Source organism: Canis aureus, chromosome 10 (genome assembly GCF_053574225.1).
Source record: "Canis aureus isolate CA01 chromosome 10, VMU_Caureus_v.1.0, whole genome shotgun sequence".
In the NCBI taxonomy this organism is placed as follows: Eukaryota; Metazoa; Chordata; class Mammalia; order Carnivora; family Canidae; genus Canis; species Canis aureus.
This window is the reverse complement of record NC_135620.1, coordinates 51,537,300-51,556,655: the sequence shown is the minus strand read 5'-3', so window position 1 is coordinate 51,556,655 and position 19,356 is coordinate 51,537,300. Positions and strand designations below refer to the sequence as shown.

At 37.8% G+C, this 19,356-nt stretch overlaps 2 protein-coding genes across 11 annotated transcripts in view; both read right to left on the bottom strand.

Annotated features, from left to right (window-relative positions):
* TZMP1 (transition zone microprotein 1) overlaps positions 1 to 19,356 on the bottom strand; it is a 414,174-nt gene that overhangs the window by 364,921 nt on the left and 29,897 nt on the right. The window lies entirely within an intron of this gene.
* Positions 1 to 19,356, bottom strand: part of LOC144322345 (uncharacterized) — a 142,379-nt gene that overhangs the window by 120,075 nt on the left and 2,948 nt on the right. For 2 of the 10 annotated variants that reach the window (XR_013388001.1, XR_013388000.1), the window contains exon 2: positions 10,356 to 10,425. The exons of 5 other annotated variants lie outside the window; for them this stretch is intronic. Coding sequence is in view for 1 of the 5 variants with exons in the window: in XM_077912274.1 (XP_077768400.1) it covers positions 7,866 to 7,874 (9 nt within the window). In the remaining 4 variants the exon portion in view is untranslated. Of the gene's footprint in view, positions 1 to 2,989; positions 7,875 to 8,862; positions 8,973 to 10,355; positions 10,426 to 19,356 lie in introns of those variants that run through there. 3 more of the 10 variants (XR_013387998.1, XR_013387999.1, XM_077912274.1) reach the window with 3 other exon arrangements.

The window sequence follows — 19,356 nt, the reverse complement described above, 5'->3', positions numbered from 1 at the left end:
TTTTTGGGGGGGACAAATTTTCTTTTTACAAACAAACCTTGTTACTCTGATTATAAAATTTGATGGACTATTTACAGGAAAGCCTAAATTTCTTGATATGCACAATCATTCAGGGCCTACTGCATCAGCCTCAGCATCCATCACTCTCTTGTGTACCCTCCAGCCTGAGTGTCCCCTTTCCCAGGACGCCTCTCTCATACTGTTGATGCTTTGTCAAAATATTCTTTTCTTCCTTTTCTACCCAATTATTCATAGTTTCAAAGCCCATCAAGAAGTTTGCTGCTCTGACTTGTCTAGGAAATCTAATTCAGGAGTTTCTCAGGGCCAGTCCTAGGCCTTGCTCTTCTCCATATCCTCTTTGCCTTGGTAATGTCATACATAACATGGCTTCAATTATTGACATGTATACAATTCACACATTTATATCTCCCACACAGATGTTTCCTCTGAGTTCCAGACTCATATATATAATCACCGACTTGACATTGCCTTTTAAAAAAATATTCAAGAGGGCAGCCCCGGTGGTGTAGCGGTTTAGCGCCGCCTGCAGCCCAGGGTGTGATCCTGGGGACCGGGAATCCAGTCCCGCATCCGGCTCCTTGCATGGAGCCTGCTTCTCCCTCTGCCTGTGTCTCTGCCTCTCTCTCTCTCTCTGTGTCTCTCACAAATAAATAAAGTCTTTAAAAAATATTCAAGAGCCTTGTTAATCTTCATAAAATTATGATATAAGCACTACTGTTGTTCTAATTTTGAAAATTAGAAAACTGAGGCTCAAAAAAGTGAAGTGCATTGTGTAAGTTTGCACAACTAATAATGTTTGATGGAATTTGAACTGAGGACTCTGCACCCTTCAACTTTGCGCTTTTATCCAATGTATCATTACTGCTTCTTGAGTATTTACATCAGGGAAACTGATATAGCTTGTTTGAAATAATAATAATAATTATAATAAATGTATTATTGTTAAGAAAGAAATGGAACCAATTTATTTGACTAGAAATAAATCTACATTCTAGAAAATTCAAAAACTTATACAACATAATAGAATCTTAGGATTAAATGAGGTTTTGAGATCAGTCAGCCCATCCACCTTTCTTTCCTACTTGATTCTAGGACATGTTTGAGTTCATAGTTGTTTTTTTTTCTTTTAAGAAGTATTTTTACTTTTCGTTTGAATGGACTAATATTGCTTTTCCTGAGCAATGAGGAGAGAAAATGGTCCACATTAATATTATTTCAGCTCTTGATTCCAGCTGTGTCTGATGACCTATCTCCATGATCTTTTGCACATCACTAACCACCCCATCATCTTTAAAAAAAAAAAAAAGAACAATTCTAATTTGAGTTGGAGGTCTTTCTCTTACCTGACATTGCCTTTTAGATGTCTCAAGTCATTTCAAATTCAACAGGTTGAATACTAAAACTCATGATCTTCTCTGCCAAACTGGCTCTTTCCTAGTGTTCCCTATCTTACTGATTGGTACCACCATTCAACTGGTACAGTTGTGCCAGTCAGAAACCTAGGTGTCATCCTAGATCCACATCTCTCTCACCTCCCACATCTTCTGTCATCATAGCCTGTTCTGAATACCTTCTAAAGAGTCCTTGACTGTCCTCCTCTCTCCACTTCCACTGCCACCAGTTGCATCCACCTCTGGCCTGGATCATCTAAGTAGCCAAGTAATTCATCTCTCTGCTTTCATTTCTTATTTTTTCCAGTTTGTTCCCCAGAGTACAAAGTAATCTTTTTGACACACAAATTCAAGATTCACTTCTAGCTTAACATCCCACAGTGGCTTCCCATTGCTCCTGGAAAATTTGAAGTCCTCTAATGTAGCCCTTGTGATGCTGTATGGTCCATCCTACTTTCAGGGCCTGATGTGCATCAAGCTTTCTCCTACCATGAGGTCTCAGAACATGCAGTTTCCTCTGCAATACTCTTTTCTCCCCTTTTCACCCACTTGACTAAGACTGAGGCTCCTACTACAAAACTCAAAGGGGAAGAAGGTCATTTCTCTCCCTGCAACCAGGAAGGCATATGATCTTAGCCTGGACAAGAAAGAAATCTTGAGGAAATACTGCAAAAACACAGAGGGCTAATGGATTATTATTCTTGGCTGGGCAGAATCAGCTGGGCAGTGTCATGGTGGCAAGTAACCAGGGGTGGCGGTCATGAGTCAGGTATTAGCTCCTTTAGAAAGGAGTCTTGACTATGTTTGGCCTCCCTTGGTTCCTAACTTAGTCTAACTCTCTAATGTTTCTATCAATTCTATGAGCTATCTGATACTCTTGAAGATTATTTTTCTGCTTAACTTGACCAGAGTCAGTTTCATTTGTATAACCAACAATCCTGATGAATAGTACAGTGTGATTCATTTATTAATGGCTATTTCATCTCTAGGAGAGGAAGTTCTATGGCTATCTTGCATATCATTGTATTTGAAGATGCTCTTCAGGTGCCTGGAATATAAGTAGTACTTAATAAATAATTTTTAGATGAGTAGATACATTCCTCTTGACATTTCAATAGCACTTTGCACTGATTTTTGTATTGTAATCTTGGTTTTGCCTTTAAGAGCATATACCTTGCCTTAGTCATCTTTGGCTTTTGCCTAGTGACTGACACTCTGGCTGACTCATAGTAGGTGCTCCAGGTCCTTATGCAGATTTAGCCACACATTAATTTGCTTTGTAAAGCTGGCTGCAGGTGCTTATCTTAGCATCATGTACCAGATTGACATCTCCCCGACACACCTCCACCCCAAGCTTCTGAGGCTGGTCACATGTCAGAGTACCTCCATTATTCAGTCCTTTCTACACTATACCTGACAACAGCATAGCTACTTATGCCTGTGAGATTAAAGTTTCCAATTACCTAGGGGATTTAGCAATGAAATTCTAGAGAATATATGTATAATTTGTCATCATCCTTATGTAGTGGGCCTTGCAGATTTTTGACCTTTCTATGTATTAAAAACCAGAAACAAACCAACCAACAAATCCTCACTTTATTGAGGTACGACTTATACAGGATAAAAGCCAGCAATTTAAAGTGTACAATTTATTGAGTACTAAGAAATACACACAGTCACGTAATTACTACCACAACCGTGGCACAGAATATTTTAGCACTCCATGTACTTCCCCGTGTCTCCATGCAAACATTCCTTATCTTCTTCCTCTAACCCCTGGCTATGGATGATTTGCTTTCTATCCCTATGGTTTTGCTTTTTATGGAGTTTTGTAGAAATGGAGTTATATAGTATGTAATCTATGTCGGGCTTATTTCAGTCCCAGCATAATACTGCTGAGATTCCTCCATGATGCTGCTTGTATATCAGTAGGTTTTCCTTCATTGCCGAGCAGCACACCATTACTTCGACATAGTACCCTTTGTTTATCCATTTACCAGCTGGTTCATAAGGGTTGTTTCCAGCATTTGACTGTTATGAATAAAGCTGCTATAAATATTGAGTACAAGTTTTTATGCAGACACATGTTTTAATTTCTTTTGGGCGAATCTAGGAGTGGGATTACTATGGTAAATGTATGTTTAACTTTTTTTATTTTCAACTTAAAAAAAAAAGAAGTTATTTATTTGAGAGAGAGGGAAGGAGCAGGAGCAGGGAAAAGGGCAGAGGGAGAGGGAGAAGCAGGCTCCCCACTGAGCAGGGAGCCCGAAGCAGGGCTTGATCCCAAGACCCCAGGATCTCGACCTGAGCCAAAGACTTAACTGACTGAGCCACCCAGGTGCTCCTATGTTTAACTTTTTAAGAAACTGCCAAGTTGTTTTTGAAAGTGGCCACACCATTCTGCACTCTCACCAGCAGTGTATGATTGGTGTGATTACTTTAACACTTGGCATTATTGTTCTTTTAAAAATTGCATTATGGTTTTTTGCATTTCCCTAATGCCTAATTATGTTGCACATTTGTAGTGCTTCTTTGATGGAGTGTCTATTCAAAACTTTTACCCATTTTTTAAATCAAAATTTTTGTGTTACTATTGAGTTGCAGAAGTTGACATGTCTATTAAAAACCTGCTGGCATTTTGGCTGGGATTGTGTTGACTCTATAAATCAATTTGCAGAGAATTGCCATTTAATATTTAGTTTTGTGTTCTATAAACATGCTATATCTTTACATTTATATAGGTCCTTAATTTTTCTCAGCCAAGTCTTGTGGTTTCTCAGTGTATAGCTGAGATTTAATATTTTCAATATTATTGGAAAGCATGCTTTTTATTTCAATATCTCATTGTTCATTCCAATATATAGAAAAACAAGTGATTTTAATTTTTTAAAATTTATTTTTATTTTTTAAAGATTTTATTTACTCATGAGAGACACAGAGAGAGAGACAGAGACATTGGCAGAGAGAGAGGCAGTCTCCCTGCCAGGAGCCCCATGTAAGATCATGCCCTGAGAGGAAGGCAGATGCTCAACCACCAAGCCACCCAAGGGTCCCGCAATTTTTATATATGGACCTTATTTCCTGGTAATCTTGCTAAATTGACTTATTACTTCTAGTAACTTTTATTGGTCTGCAAATATGGACAGTTTTAGTTCTTCCTTTCAGATGTGTATACCTTTTATTTCTTTTTTTAGCCTTATGGGATTGGCTACGGCTTTCAGTACAATACTGAATAGAAGTGTTGTGAGCAGTCATCTTTGCTATGTTCCCAATCTTAAGGGGAAGCATTAAGTCTTTCTCCATTAAGTATGACATTGTTGTAGGTTTCCCATTTTTTATCAAGTTTAGAAAGTTCTCTTCTGAGTTTGCTGGAGTTCTTGTTTTGTTTTGTTTTTAAATTATGAATGAGTGTTAAATCTTATTGAATACTACTTCTCCATCTGGTAAAGTGATCATATGGGTTTTGTCCTTTAGTCTGTTAATATGGTGAATTCCATTGATCAATTTTTGAGGAATAAACCAAAATTGAATTTTAGGATAAATCTTATGTAGTCATGATGTTTTTTATCATTTATATAACACATATTGTGATTTGCTAAATATTTTTTTCAGAATTTTTCTAATATAAGGGACAGTGGTGGTCTGTAATTGTGTTTTAATGTCTTTGGTTTTGGTATCAGGGTAATCCTTCCCTCATAGAATGATTTAGGAAGTATTCATTTATTATTTTTTTCTTTACAAAAGACCAATTGTTAATTTCATTGATTTCTTTTTCTGTATTATCTTTGTTTTCTCTTTCATTGATTTCTGCTTTTTATTCTTTTTTCCTTTAGTTTTCATTAGCTTTTTCTTTTTCTAGTTTCTTAAAGTAGAAGCTTCGATCATTGATTTAAGGCCTTCCTTCTTTTTAAATATTATGATTTAACACTATAACTTTCCTTTTGAGCACTCCTTTAACTGAATATCACAAATTTTATGTGTTTTGTTTTCTACTTTCAGTTGAAAATATTTTCTAACTTTCTTGTGATTTCTTTTTTGACCCATGAGATATTAATATTCAACTTAATATCCAACTTGAGTATTTTCCAGTATTTTTTCTATTATTGATATCAGTTTAACTCTATCATGCTTAGATAATATATTTTGTATGATTTTAGTTCTATTAAAGTTGAGACTTATGGTCTATTTTAGTGAATGTCCCACATGCAGTTGGAAAGAATGTGTCTTTTGCTGTCCTTGTGTGACATGTTCTATAAATATCAATTAGATCAAGTTGATTGACAGTGTTACTTGATCTCCTTTGTATTACTGATTTCCTTGCTGCTTGTTTCTATCAACTGTTGACGAAGGAGTGCTGAAGTCCCTGGCCATAATTATATATATATCTATTTTTCCTTTCATTTCTATGAATTTTTCTTCGAGGATTTGAAGCTCTATTAGGTACACACACATTTATCATTATCAAAAGTCTCTCTTTGTCCCAGGTAATACCCCTGTTCTGAAATTTACTTTGTCTGAAAATATTTTTTCCCTTGTATACCTTGCACTTTGGGTAATTTTAAAAATAATTTAATTCTGGACATTGTGTTATTAACTTTTTTTAGATGGTGCATTTGTTGTATACCTTACATAGTGTTGGACTTTTATTCTGATGTGTAGCTATTTTGAATTAGTTGTGTTATTTCAAGGTTTGCTTTCAAGCTTTGTTAGAATGGATCCAGAGTAGATCTACTACCAAGAGGGCAAGGGTCAGTACCTGATGTCATTTGTACTTTGAGTCCTTTTCTCTCTGGCCAGTAGGAAAATGAATTCTTTCCAGCCTTGCAAAAGCTGCAGGCACTATTTGGTGTACAGCTTTCCTGGGCTTTTTTCTGTGGCCTCAAGTAGTTTTCCTTCACACAGGCACAGATCATTAGCCAGGTGAAAATTTCAGAACTCTATTAGCTCTTTCCTTTCAGAAGGAAAGTCTAGTTCTCTTGGCCTCTTCAAACTTCAGTCTCTATCATTGAGACTGCTATGCTCTGTTTGGGTTATCACTTCCTGTACTAGGAATTTCTTGCAGGCAGAAAACCAGAGCAATTATAGGGCCCACCTCATGTATTTCCCTTCTCTCAGGGATCACGGTCCTATGTTAGCTGTTATCCAATGTCTGAAAACCATTACTTCATATATTTTTTTTCTGATTTTCTTTTTTTTTTTTTAAGATTTTATTTATTTATTCATAAGAGACACACACACACAGACAGAGGCAGAGAGATAGGCAGAGGGAGAAGCAGACTCCCTACAGGAAGCCTGACATGGGACTCAGTCCCAGGACTCAGGGATCACGCCCTGAGCCAAAGGCAGACACTCAACCGCTGAGCCACCCAGGCATCCCTTTTTTCAGATTTTCTAATTGTTTAAAGCAGAAAAGTAAATTCAGTCTCTGTTACTTCATCATGGTCAGAGGTGGCATAACATACACATTAGCTTAGCCATACTTAATCCCTTAACTCTCTGGACACACAAATGTGCAATTTTTGTGGTCTGGAATGTAATGGACAAGGAAATATATGACTTCCATAGTTTGGAAGAACCACGATGGCAGATGCTTTCAATTTAATATTGAAGATAACTCATATGACCACCACAGTGATGGGAAATTATTTTAGCCTGAATCTAGTACTCCGATTTCTTATCTACAATTGTGGACGTGTATTAGAATGGTTTAGTAATGTTGAGTGTAGTGTGAGGACTCTATCTCAATGTAAGGAGAATCCTGAAGGATGGTAGGAATGGAGAAAGAAGGCTCTGGTGTTGACTTCCTTTGTTTCCAGGAATGGACTAATGTTGATACTATCAGATTTGCTTAGAAAGACGATGAGAGCAGAAGTGGTAGGATATCTCACCCTTGGTCCCCTTTCAGCAGGATTGAGGGTTGAGGAAGGGCAGCAGGGAATGAGCAACTACTCACTATCTATTTCCTTGACTTTCTTTATTTTTAATTAGATGAACTTCCTTCTTATATTAACACCTAGCACCTGATACAAAGGAAGTCAGGATTAATGGATGAATGGATAAGAAAAAGAGACATTAGTGTCTTCTTTCTCGTCAGCAATCTCCAAATGCCTCATAATGGCAACTACCAGGCTCTAGTTGCTAAATACTGGGTTTGCAGCTTTTTATTATCATCATCTATTTTTAGTTTCAGAGCATATTTTAATTGGATGGTTTTGACTTATTTGGAGTTGTCAGAATCCATATAACATAGTAGAACAACTTCAGGGATTTTGAAATGTGTGTCTCAAAATAGAGCTGGGAAAAAAGGAGGAATAGAATCTGTGTTGGTTTTAAAATCCACTCGAAGCAAGGGAAATTTACAGCTTGTGCTGCTTTGTGGACTCTCCCGACATCACTGCTGATTCTGCACTTTGGGAGACAGGTTGTCATTTCACTACCGCCAGGTTGTTCATTTTAAATGATCTGTTCAGAACAAAATATTCTCTATTAAGAAAACTTTGGGCCAAATTACTTTACCAAAACAGTTTTCATGTCATACTAAAAGATGAAATTTGCCACATCAATAGTGTTTTAGGGAAAGCAGCTACAATTGATAATGAAGTGCCCTAAATAGGTGAAAAGTTATGAGAGTTGCAATTCATCAGAAAGCTGTTCATCTCCAGCTTTGTAATATTTTGAAATAGGGCCCTCTAGTGGAAATGTGGGCCATCCCTTAACTGAAACTATGAGTGCATCCTCTTATTTACATTCAAGTTTTAAAAATATCCATTTTAATGCTTCTATTTTTATTTTTAATTTTTTTAATTTTTATTTATTTATGATAGTCACACAGAGAGAGAGAGAGAGGCGGAGACATAGGCAGAGAGAGAAGCAGGCTCCATGCACCAGGAGCCCGATATGGGATTCGATCCCGGGTCTCCAGGATCGCGCCCTGGGCCAAAGGCAGGCGCTAAACCGCTGCGCCACCCAGGGATCCCAATGCTTCTATTTTTAAAAAAGATTTTATTTATTTATTCATGAGAGACACAGAGAGAGAGGCAGAGACATAGGCAGAGGGAGAACCAGGCTCCATATAAGGATCCCGATGTGGGACTCGGTCCAGGGACTCCAGGATCACACCCTGAGCCGAAGACAGATGCTCAACCACTCAGCCACCCAGGCATCCCCATTTTAATGTTTCTAAATCCAAATTACCTGTCCTTGATATAGTCTGCTCAGAAATACATTTTCCCTCAAGTTGTTGTGCTGATTAATACCATAATCTGTCAATATACATTCAGTAAGGCTTCTAAAAGTTCTAGGTTCTTTATTTTTATCCCCTTCTTATGAAAACCGGCTCTTTCTAGTCTGCTTCCTCTCACACTACTACTCTCTCCACCATGAAATCTTATTGAAGAATTAACATGTATAGGTGAGACAATCTAAGAATTATACAGGACAGTATATGACATAAGATTAAGATGTTTGTTACAAACGTTAACTGGATCCATCAAACACATTGTTGAAATTGTGTGAGACGTCAAAGTCTGTTTCTTCGGACTGGTTGGAGATAAAAGGCCTCTAAAGAAAGATACATAAAATTTCCAAATGGGATGGAGAGTTTGTTCATCAACCTCATTTTGTTTTCTTCCTGGAAGTATAACTAAATTACATCCCTCACTACATGCTCCACCTACCTGTTGGGTGGAACCCTGTGATTGAGTTATGGCAAATGGAATGTGAATGGAAAAGATATGTACCCTTTCCAGCTCTGGCTCCTAAAATGTCCTGCATCATGTTCCATGTTTCTTTGGTCTCCCCTTCTCACCCTCCATCCAGTGGATGTTATTGCCCGGGCAGACCATGGGAGCCTTTATCAGCCTGGGTCCTGTGATACCTCTGTAGGGCCTACCCCTGCTTCCTAATCCCTACAATCTGCCACAGACTGTGACGTGGACATGAAATATGTTTTCAACACTGTAAGCCATTGAGATTTGGGGATTGTTTGTTCATTACCCTAATTAGCACAGGAGAGAAGAAACAATCAGAAGAAAGGAAAGAAGATGATGTGAAAGAAAGGTAGTAAGTTCCAAATTTCCTTCAGAAACATTTGTGAGCATTCTTCTCAAGTTTCAGAGTAAGCACATGGTTGATAAATTCTGAAAGCATCTAGCAGAACAGTGGAAAGTAGAACCATAGAATGCTTCCTGACAGGATTTGAGCTTATGGGGTCAGGAATGTGTCTGTGGATGAAGTTGATGAAGTTTGGATGGAGATGCTTCCCACTGCTTGAGACATGGTGAACTTGGAAAGAAGTGATTATAGTATGGGAAATATGGAAACTGGGCTTATCTGCTTTAGCCAGCAGACATTTACCAATGTTATATACATCATTTTATGCTTATTAAACTTTTCACAATTCTATTCCAAGATGTCCTATGAGATATAATATGTGCCATTTTTTAATAATAGGTATTTGAGGTATACTCAGGCTAGCAGGGGTGGGATTTTAGCAAAATTGTTCATCTAGGCCATTTGTGGAAGCAATACATAACACAGATTTAACACAGGAGTCCTTTAAGTGGACAAAAGAAATAGAAATCAGTGGGTCAGGTCACAGTTTTGCAGCGGATGTAGGATTTGAGCTAAATTGTTGACTGGCAGAGAGGAAAGAGGCTCTTTGCAGACTCTTTGTGACTCATTGCAGAAGGTGAAGAGAGACTAGTGAATAAGGAGATATTGTTAGGGGGTAGAAAGGTGATTGGTCCTATAATGTAGGACTGAGGTAGAGGAAGAAGATGAAATCAGCATAGACAAGGTGTTGGCAAGTTACTAGAGCCTTGAAAACCATCACAGGCATTTGAATTTGAAGCTATAGTCCAGCGCTTCCAGGCCAATCAAATATGATTAATTAGATAAGCTAGACTTACCCTAACATTCACTTTGGTACCTGTCATCACTCACCTTCCCCCATGGCACATTCACAGGCATTTCAGGCCAAGAGAGGATCTGACTGAACAAACAGCTCCTAAATCTAAACATTCAGAGATAATGAAAAGTATTAGTCTATCTTCTTCCTTGAGTACCCCCTCTCCTTGTCACCTGATGACACTGCCCCATCGCTCTGATCCAGTTCTATGGAATTCTGTACTTTGAAGCCTCCCCTGAAGCCTCACACAGATTGCTAACCACTCCTTCCTTTGTGCAGCCATGGTACCAGACATATGCCTCTACTACCTCCTGCTTATTCTAAGTATTGATTACTTACCTGGCTCCCGGGCTAAACTGTGGATTCCTTGAAGACAGGGGCTGTATCTCACTGAACTCTGTATCCCTGGCACTGAGGACAAGGCCTACCATCTCAAGATTAATATGTAATAAATGCACAGATGAATGAATGAAAAGTAGATAGATTTATTTTCCCAAGGCCGGAGACTTCATTCACACATTTGCCATAGCCATTATGTACACTTATTTGTCTACATATCTGTCTGCTTTTATCAGATTGTAAGTCTCCTTGAATCTTGCTCATGAATTTATTCTCAGCACAGTTTAGTGTTTGGCATATATATAAAACGCTAAGCAAAATGTCTACTGAAAGAATGATGCATGGATGATTCCTGCTGTAAACAGTTGCAAATTACCAAGATTTGGTGGTATGATATTTTGGGAGGAATTCAATACATGAAAAAAAATACATTATTATAGATAGTTGCTAGAAGAGTGCTTACATATTCACATGTGGTGAAACACAATCTTGAAGAAGTAAGACACAATTTTGAAAGTGGAGCATTTTTAGAATATTATTATGACATATTACTTGAAGTAACCAAATTACAGAAAACTGCACCGGCCACATGAATATTTTGGGTTTTGATATTGAAGCCTTTTCTCCCTGCATAAGATAAATCAAGTTGGTCCCATTGTAATTAGTCTCTTGCTTCTCTGAGTAGTTCTTGTGAATAAATAGGCCAATAAAAGTAAGCCATTGTTTCTGATGTAGTAGGTTTTAGGGATATGGGCCAGTGAGGAACTGACTTCCACCTGATAGGTGTGCTGACCCCAGCCATGCCAGGGACTATTGAAGGAAGGTACGTCCCATTAATTCAGATGATATATAATAACAATACCCTTCTAAATTATGACCACTACATCATCAAGCTAATGAAATGCATAAGTGCAGAAAAGAGAACAAGAGCCATTCAAATGTTCCCATCACTCATGTCATTACAGATACACATGAATACACCAAAGCAGGTGTGTGGAGATCAAAGATAATTTATGAACAGCAAAAAAAAAAAAAAAAAAAAAAAAAAAAAAAAAAACACGAAAATATTATTTCAAAAATACAAACAGGGCACCTGGGTGGCTCAGTTGGTTAAGTGTCCAACTCTTGGTTTCGGCTCAGGTCATGATCTCAGGGTCATGAGATCAAGCCTGATGCTGGGCTCCATGGTGGGTGTAGAGTCTGCTTAAGACTCTCTCTCCTTGGGCAGCCCAGGTGGCTCAGAGGTTTAGTGCCGCCTTCAGCCCAGGGCGTGATTCTGGAGCCCCGGGATCAAGTCCCACCTTGGGCTCCCTGCATGGAGCCTGCTTCTCCCTCTGCCTGTGTCTCTGCCTCTCTTTCTCTCTCTGTGTCTCTCATGAATAAATAAATAAAATCTTAAAAAAAAAAGATTATCTCTGCTCCCCTCTTGCCTATGTGCTCTCTCTCTCTAAACAAAGAAACAAACATAAGACAGCTGCATTTTCATAATAATAAAGGGTGTTTTAAAGTTAATTCAATTTTTTAAAAATAATACTTTTTCCTTTCACTAAGGCTTTAAGACTATCATGTCAAAAAAAAAAAAAAAGACTATCATGTCAGATCTATTAAGTGAAAACTAAAGGTAAAGTTTATCAATTACATAAATTTGCATTATAATCAGCTGAGATGATTCAGATTCCACCCCTCTCTCTCCAAAAGCCATGTCTTTTATCCAAGAATACCTACTAAAAATAGTTGAGGTAAAAAAGACAAAATCAGTTGCTTCTTGGGGGATAAAGGAAAAGAAAACAAATGGAAGGAAAGAAAAATTGTCTTTCTGGGGAGACTTCAGAAAACTTTAGGCTTTAATTTAACACTTTGACCCAATGTTTTGTGAGATGTATAATTTATGAAATATAATTTACTAGGCTGAAATTATGGAATGAACTCTTACATTTAGGAATATTAGAATTTATATAAAGGTAATTGTCAATCTAGTCCCCAAAAGGCAAAAGCAGATGAAGACATGCTCACTGTTCTCTTTAGCATATCCCCCTGTTGGTCATTAATAACTTTATAAAAAAGAAATAAACTTGTATCCTCTGTACAAATGTAAGTAATGTAATTATCCCTTATAAAGGAGGGGAAACAAATTCTTGCATATTCCTAGAATAAAGTAATTCTCATTATAATTATTTAAATATTTACAAACACAAATTACATATATAAATTAATTGTCTATATTCTGTTTCATCTATAGAACTGAACTTAATTTACAAATTATGTGCAAACAAAAATATAACAATACAAATTCAAATAATGGATATGTTTTAACAAAACAAAGACAATGATGTGATAAACTGTGGAAAGATGCATTTTGGGGCTTTCTGCTTCATTGTGTATTGCCTTGATTTTGAACATGCTAGAACGTCGACTCATTGAACATTGTTTTTATCTTTCCTTTAAATAATGACGTTAATTTCAACCCAATTAATTGTGTTATTGGGATGATCTTTTAATAGCAGCCTACAAAATGCAATAGAAACAAAATATTTGGGGCATTTGTGTGGCTAATCAGTTAAGTATCTGCTTTTGGCTCAGATCATGATCTCAGGGTCCTGGGATCAAGCCCCATGTTGAGCTGTCTGCTCAGCAAGGAGTGTGCTTCTCCCTCTCTCTCTGTGTGCTCACTGGCACTCTCTCTCTCTCTCTCAAACAACTTATTCTGCTCTAGTAATTGTAAGATATTAAGACAGTTGTAGTCATGCCAACTGTGCCCCATAGATGAAAACTATAATGTTCAAAGCTCCATGTCTGGCACAGAGTGTGTGACCTTCTGCTTCTGTAAGTAATGAACTTTGCCATGAAGTTGCTGATTATATTAGCTTCTGTGTACCTCTAAAGCATTAATTTTTTTAAAAAATTATTTAAATTCATTTGCCAACATATAGTATAACAGTGCTCATCTCATCATGTGCCCTCCTTAGTGCCTGTCATCCAGGCACCCTACCCCTCCTGCCCCACAACAAAACCCTTTGCTTGTTTCCCAGAGTTAGGAGTATTTCATGGTTTGTCTGCCCCTCTAATTTTTCACCACTCAGTTTCCTCTCTTCCCCTATGGTAACTTTCACTATTTCTTATATTCCACATATGATTGAAACCATACAATAATTGTCTTTCCCCAACCAACTTATTTCACTCAGTATAATACCCTCCAGTTCCATCCACATCAAAGCAAATGGTGGGTATTCATCCTTTCTGATGACTGAGTAATATTTCATCTCTCTCTCTATATATATATATATGTGTGTGTGTGTGTGTGTATACATATATATATTCATCCTTTCTGATGACTAATTTCTATATATATGTATATGTGTATATATATTCTATATCTATCTATCTATCTATCTATCTATCTATCTATCTATCTATCTAAAGACATGCTCACTGTTCTCTTTAGCATATCCCCCTGTTGGTATGTGTGTATATACCAACATGCAATCCCTATCAAAATACTATGGACTTTCTTCACAGATTTGGAGCAAACAACACACACATATATATATACATACCACATCGTCTTTATCCATTCATCTATCAAAGGATATCATGGCTCCTTCACAGCTTGGCTATTGGCATTGCTACTATGAACACTAGGGTGCAGATGTCCTATTGTTTCACTACATCTGTATCTTTGGGGTAAATATCCAGTAGTGCAACTGGTAAGAGATGTAAAATATCTCTATTTTTAACTTCTTGAGGAACCTCCACACTGTTTTCCAGAGTGGCTGCACTAGCTTGCATTCCCACTAACAGTGCAAGGGAGTTCCCCTTTCTCCACATCCTCGCCAATATTTGTTTTGTCCTGTCTTGTTAATTTTAGCCATTCTCACCAGTGTAAAGTGGTATCTCATTGTGGTTTTGATTTATATTTCCCTGATAGGAAGTGATGTGGAGCATTTTTTCATATGCTTGTTGAACATTTTTTCATATGCTTGTTGGCCACATGTAGGTCTTTGAAGAAATGTCTGTTCATGTCTTTTGCCCATTTCTTGACTGGATTGTTTGTTTCCTGGGTGTTGAGTTTGATAAGTTCTTTAAAGACATTAGATACTAGCTCTTTATCTGATATGTCATTTGCACACATCTTTTAGTTTTGTTGACTGTTTCTTTTGCTGTGCAGAAGCTTTTTATCTTGATGAAGCCCCAATTGTTTATTATTGCTTTTGTCTCCCTTGCTTTTACAGATGTGTCTTGCAAGAAGTTGGTGTGGCCAAGTTCAAAAAGGTTGTTGCCTGTATTCTTCTTTAGTATTTGATGGATTCTTGTCTCACATTTAGCTCTTTCAACCATTTTGAGTTTATCCTTGTGTATGGTGTAAGAGAATGGTCAAGTTTCATTCTTCTGCATGTCCAATTTTCCCAACACTATTTACCATTTTTCCATTGGATATTCTTTCCTGCTTTGTCGAAGATGAGTTGACCATAGAGTTGAGGGTCCATTTCTGGATTCTCTATTCTGTTCCATTGATCTATGTGTCTGTTTTTGTGCCAGTGCCACATTATCTTGATGATCACAGCTTTGTAATACAGCTTGAAGTCAGGCACTGTGATGTCCCCAGCTTTGGTTTTCTTTTTCAATATTTCTCCGCCTATTTGGGGTCTTCTCTGGTTCCACACAAATCTTGGGATTGGGGAACCCTGGGTGGCACAGCAGTTTAGCGCCTGCCTTTGGCCCAGGGCGCGATTCTGGAGACCCGGAACCAAATCCCACATCGGGCTCCCGGTGCATGGAGCCTGCTTCTCCCTCTGCCTATGTCTCTGCCTCTCTCTCTCTGTGTGACTATCATAAATAAATAAAAATTAAAAAAAAATCTTGGGATTGTTTGCTCCAACTCTGTGATGAAAGTCCATAGTATTTTGATAGGGATTGCACTGAATGTGAAAATTGCTCTGGGTAGCATAGACATTTTCACAATATATATTCTTCCAATCCACGAGCATAGAATGTTTTCCCATCTCTTTGTAAGACATTGATTTTTACAAAATTTCAAAGTATATTTGTAGAATGCTCTGTCTTATGGATCTTCTAGTCAACATAAGCAAGTATCCTTTTCCCCTCACCCCCTTGGAAATAATGATGCCTTTTATGGTAAGGTGATATAATTTTTTTTTAATTTTTTTTTAATTTTATTTATTTATGATACTCACATAGAGAGAGAGAGAGAGACAGAGACATAGGCAGAGGGAGAAGCAGGCTCCATGCACCGGGAGGGTGACGTGGGATTCGATCCGGGGTTTCCAGGATCACGCCCTGGGCCAAAGGCAGGCGCCAAACCGCTGCGCCACCCAGGGATCCCGGTGATATAATTTTTTTAAAGCAAAAGAATAAGATAAAAAAACTTACTAAAAGATAAAGGAATTTATAAAGAAATTAAATATGCTTGAATAAGTGCTTAAAATGAAGACAGCACAAAGGCTTTTCAATTTCTGAGTGGAAGTTTGAAAGGGAATTTGAAGGAAACTGCATATCAATTCCTGGTTGCAGATTCAGTCTGGTGATGGGGCCCTGCACTCAGTTCAGCTATCTGTCCCTCATCACCTGAAATTCATGGTCTTAATTTCATGTCTGCCCCAAATGGTATACTCTATCAGGAGTCACACCAAGCTGGCTTTTAAAAACATACCTGGAAGTGTTAGACTCTACTAGATCCTAAGTTGAAGAAGAGAGATTATTGACAGAAGACAACCTGTCACCTTATCTCCCAGCTCCTTTTCCTTGCCCACTCTGCTGTGGCTCCTTCCCAGTTTTGTGGACTGGTTAACGAGATCTTATAAAAAGCTCAACTTAATTGTACAGTATTTATCATTTTCCCACAAGCTAGAGTGCCCTCTTGTGGGGATATCCAGTAGTTATCCAGGTATTACTGACCTTTTGATATTACATACATTTTCCAGGTATGGTAAGTGAGCATGCTCCCTCACTGTATTTTGTTTTTATTCAACTCATCTTCTTCATGAGTTTCATAGCCATAGGTAAATGAGAAGTGGTAGAAATATGGGAGGCAGTAGCCAGTGGTATAAGAATATATTTTAGAGGGATGCCTGGGTGGCTCAGGGCTTGATCCCAGAGTTCTGAGATCCGGTCCTGCATCTGGTTCCCTACAGAGAGCCTGCTTCTCCCTCTGCCTGTTCTCTGCCTCTCTATCTGTGTCTCTCATGAATGAATGGATAAAATCTTAAAAAAAAAAAAAAAAAGAATATAATTTCCAAAACAATATTGATTTTTTTCTTTCTTTTTCTTCTTAAAGGTAATGGTGGTAGGAGAAAAGAGTAAGTTAGAATGAAGGTCTCAAGTTCAAGAAATTAGTAGATATCTTTAACTCTACTCACTAAAGAAGCATTTATGTGGGTTACCAAATGCCTTATTGAGGATCTATATCCTTCCTGGGATGAGTGAGAACTCAGAGACTTAACTCTCACTTGACTATCAGTTTTTGTGTCTCATCAGAACAAAGTTGGGAGCTCTAGCCTAAGAAGGATGTAGAATTTTAGTCTAAAATGTAGTTCTGGGCAGCCCAGGTGGCTCAGCGGTTTAGTGCCGCCTTCAGTCCAGGACCTGATCCTGGAGACCCGGAATCAAGTCCCATGTCAGGTTCCCTGCATGGAGCCTGCTTCTCCTTCTGCCTCTCTCTCTCTCTCTGTGTGTGTCTCTCATGAATAAATGAATAAAACCTTAAAAAATTAAATAAATAATAAAATGTAGTTCTTATAAGATAGAATGAGGGTTGATAATAGCTTAACTGCATAGTATATTTATTACTTCAAGACATACATCTTTAAAAACTTTTTATTTGGAAGAACTTCAAAAATATACAAAATAGTTTATGAAAAGAGTATAATCCTCTCCCACATTTTCCTCTTAGCATCCACAATTACCAACTTATTACTAATCTTATTTCCTTGAAACCTCTATTCTCCCTCTCCAATTATTTAGAAGTAAATTCCAGGCATAGTACCCTCTCACCCATAAGTATTTCAGAAAGTGTCTCTAAGAGATAAGAATTCCTCTTAAAGGGATCCCTGGGTGGTGCAGTGGTTTAGCGCCTGCCTTTGGCCCAGGGCGCGATCCTGGAGACCCGGGATCAAATTCCACATTGGGCTCCCAGTGCATGGAGCCTGCTTCTCCCTCTGCCTGTGTCTCTGCCTCTCTCTCTCTGTGACTATCATAAATAAATTAATTGATTAAAAAATTTAAAAAAAGAATTCCTCTTACAAATATGACAATATCATTTTAAAAATTAACAATTATTCCTTAATATCCTAATAGATCAAGGTAGTGTTCACATTTCTCTCATTGTTTCTCATTTTAAAAAGACCGGATTTAGTTTTAGGTTTATAATAGTATTGAGAAAAAAGTGCAGAGAATTTCCATATACCCCCTGCTCTCTCGCACATGCAGAGCCTCCTCCATTATCAACATCTCTCATCAGAATAGTGCTCTTTTTTTAATACCAAGGATGAACCTACCTTGACACACTTTTATCACCCAAAGTCCATAGTTTACCTTAGGGTTCACTCTTGGTGGCATAGATTCAATGGGTTTGAGCAAATGTATAACAACATATATCCATTATTACAATATCACACAGAATATTTTCACTGCCCTAAAAACCCTATGTTCTTCCTATTCATACACCAACCCCTGCCTCCTGGCCTGGCAACCACTGATCGTTTTACTGCCTCCATAGTTTTGATTTTCCAGAATGTCATACAGTGGGAGTCAGATAGTGTGCAGCCCTCTTATATCGGCTTCTTTCTTAGTAATATGCATGTAAGGTTCTTTCATGTCTTTTTATCAGTTGGTAGCTCATTTCTTTTTGTGCTGAATAATATTCTATTGTCTGGATGTACCACAGTTTATCCATTTACCTACAGAAGGACATCTTGGTTGCTTCCAAATTTTGGCAGTTATGAATAAAGCTGCTATAAACATCCATATGCGGGTTTTGTGTGGACGTAAGTTTTCAATTCCTTTCCTTAAATACAAAGGAGTGTGATTGCTGGATCATATAGTAAGAGTATATTTAATTTTGTAAGAAACTGCCAAATGGTCTTCCAAAGTGACTGTAATATTTTGCATTCCCACCAATAACTTATGAGAGTTTCTATTTCTTCTCATTCTCACCAGCATTTGGTGTTGTCAGGGTCCCAGATTTTGGCCCTTCTAATAGCTGTATAATCATATCTCACTGTTCTAATTTGCATTTCCCTGATGACATATGATGTGGAACATGTTTTCATGTGCTTTCTTGCCATCTGTATATCTTCTTTAGTGAGGTATCTATTGTGGTCTTTGGCCCATTATTACACTGCTTGTTTATTTTCTTATTTGTGAGTTATTATCTCTTTTAATCTGTGGCTTCTCTTTTTCTTCCCCTCTCTCATTTTATCTTTCCCTTCAATATATTTTTGTTCAAGAAATGGAGTCTATTGTCTACAGTTTTGACTATACGGAATTTTTGAATGTACTATTTTGGTGCTGTTTAGGAGTTAGAGGAGTCTGTCCCTGTATTTCCTTTAAAGGAGTAGTTAGATGAGAAACATCAGATTGAAGTTCAGCTTTTTGTCTGGCAAGACTAACTTCACAGGCAGTGAAGCAGTTTTCCACCAGGAGGCGCAGGTGCTCTCTTTTTGGGATGTCAGCAGCTTTCTT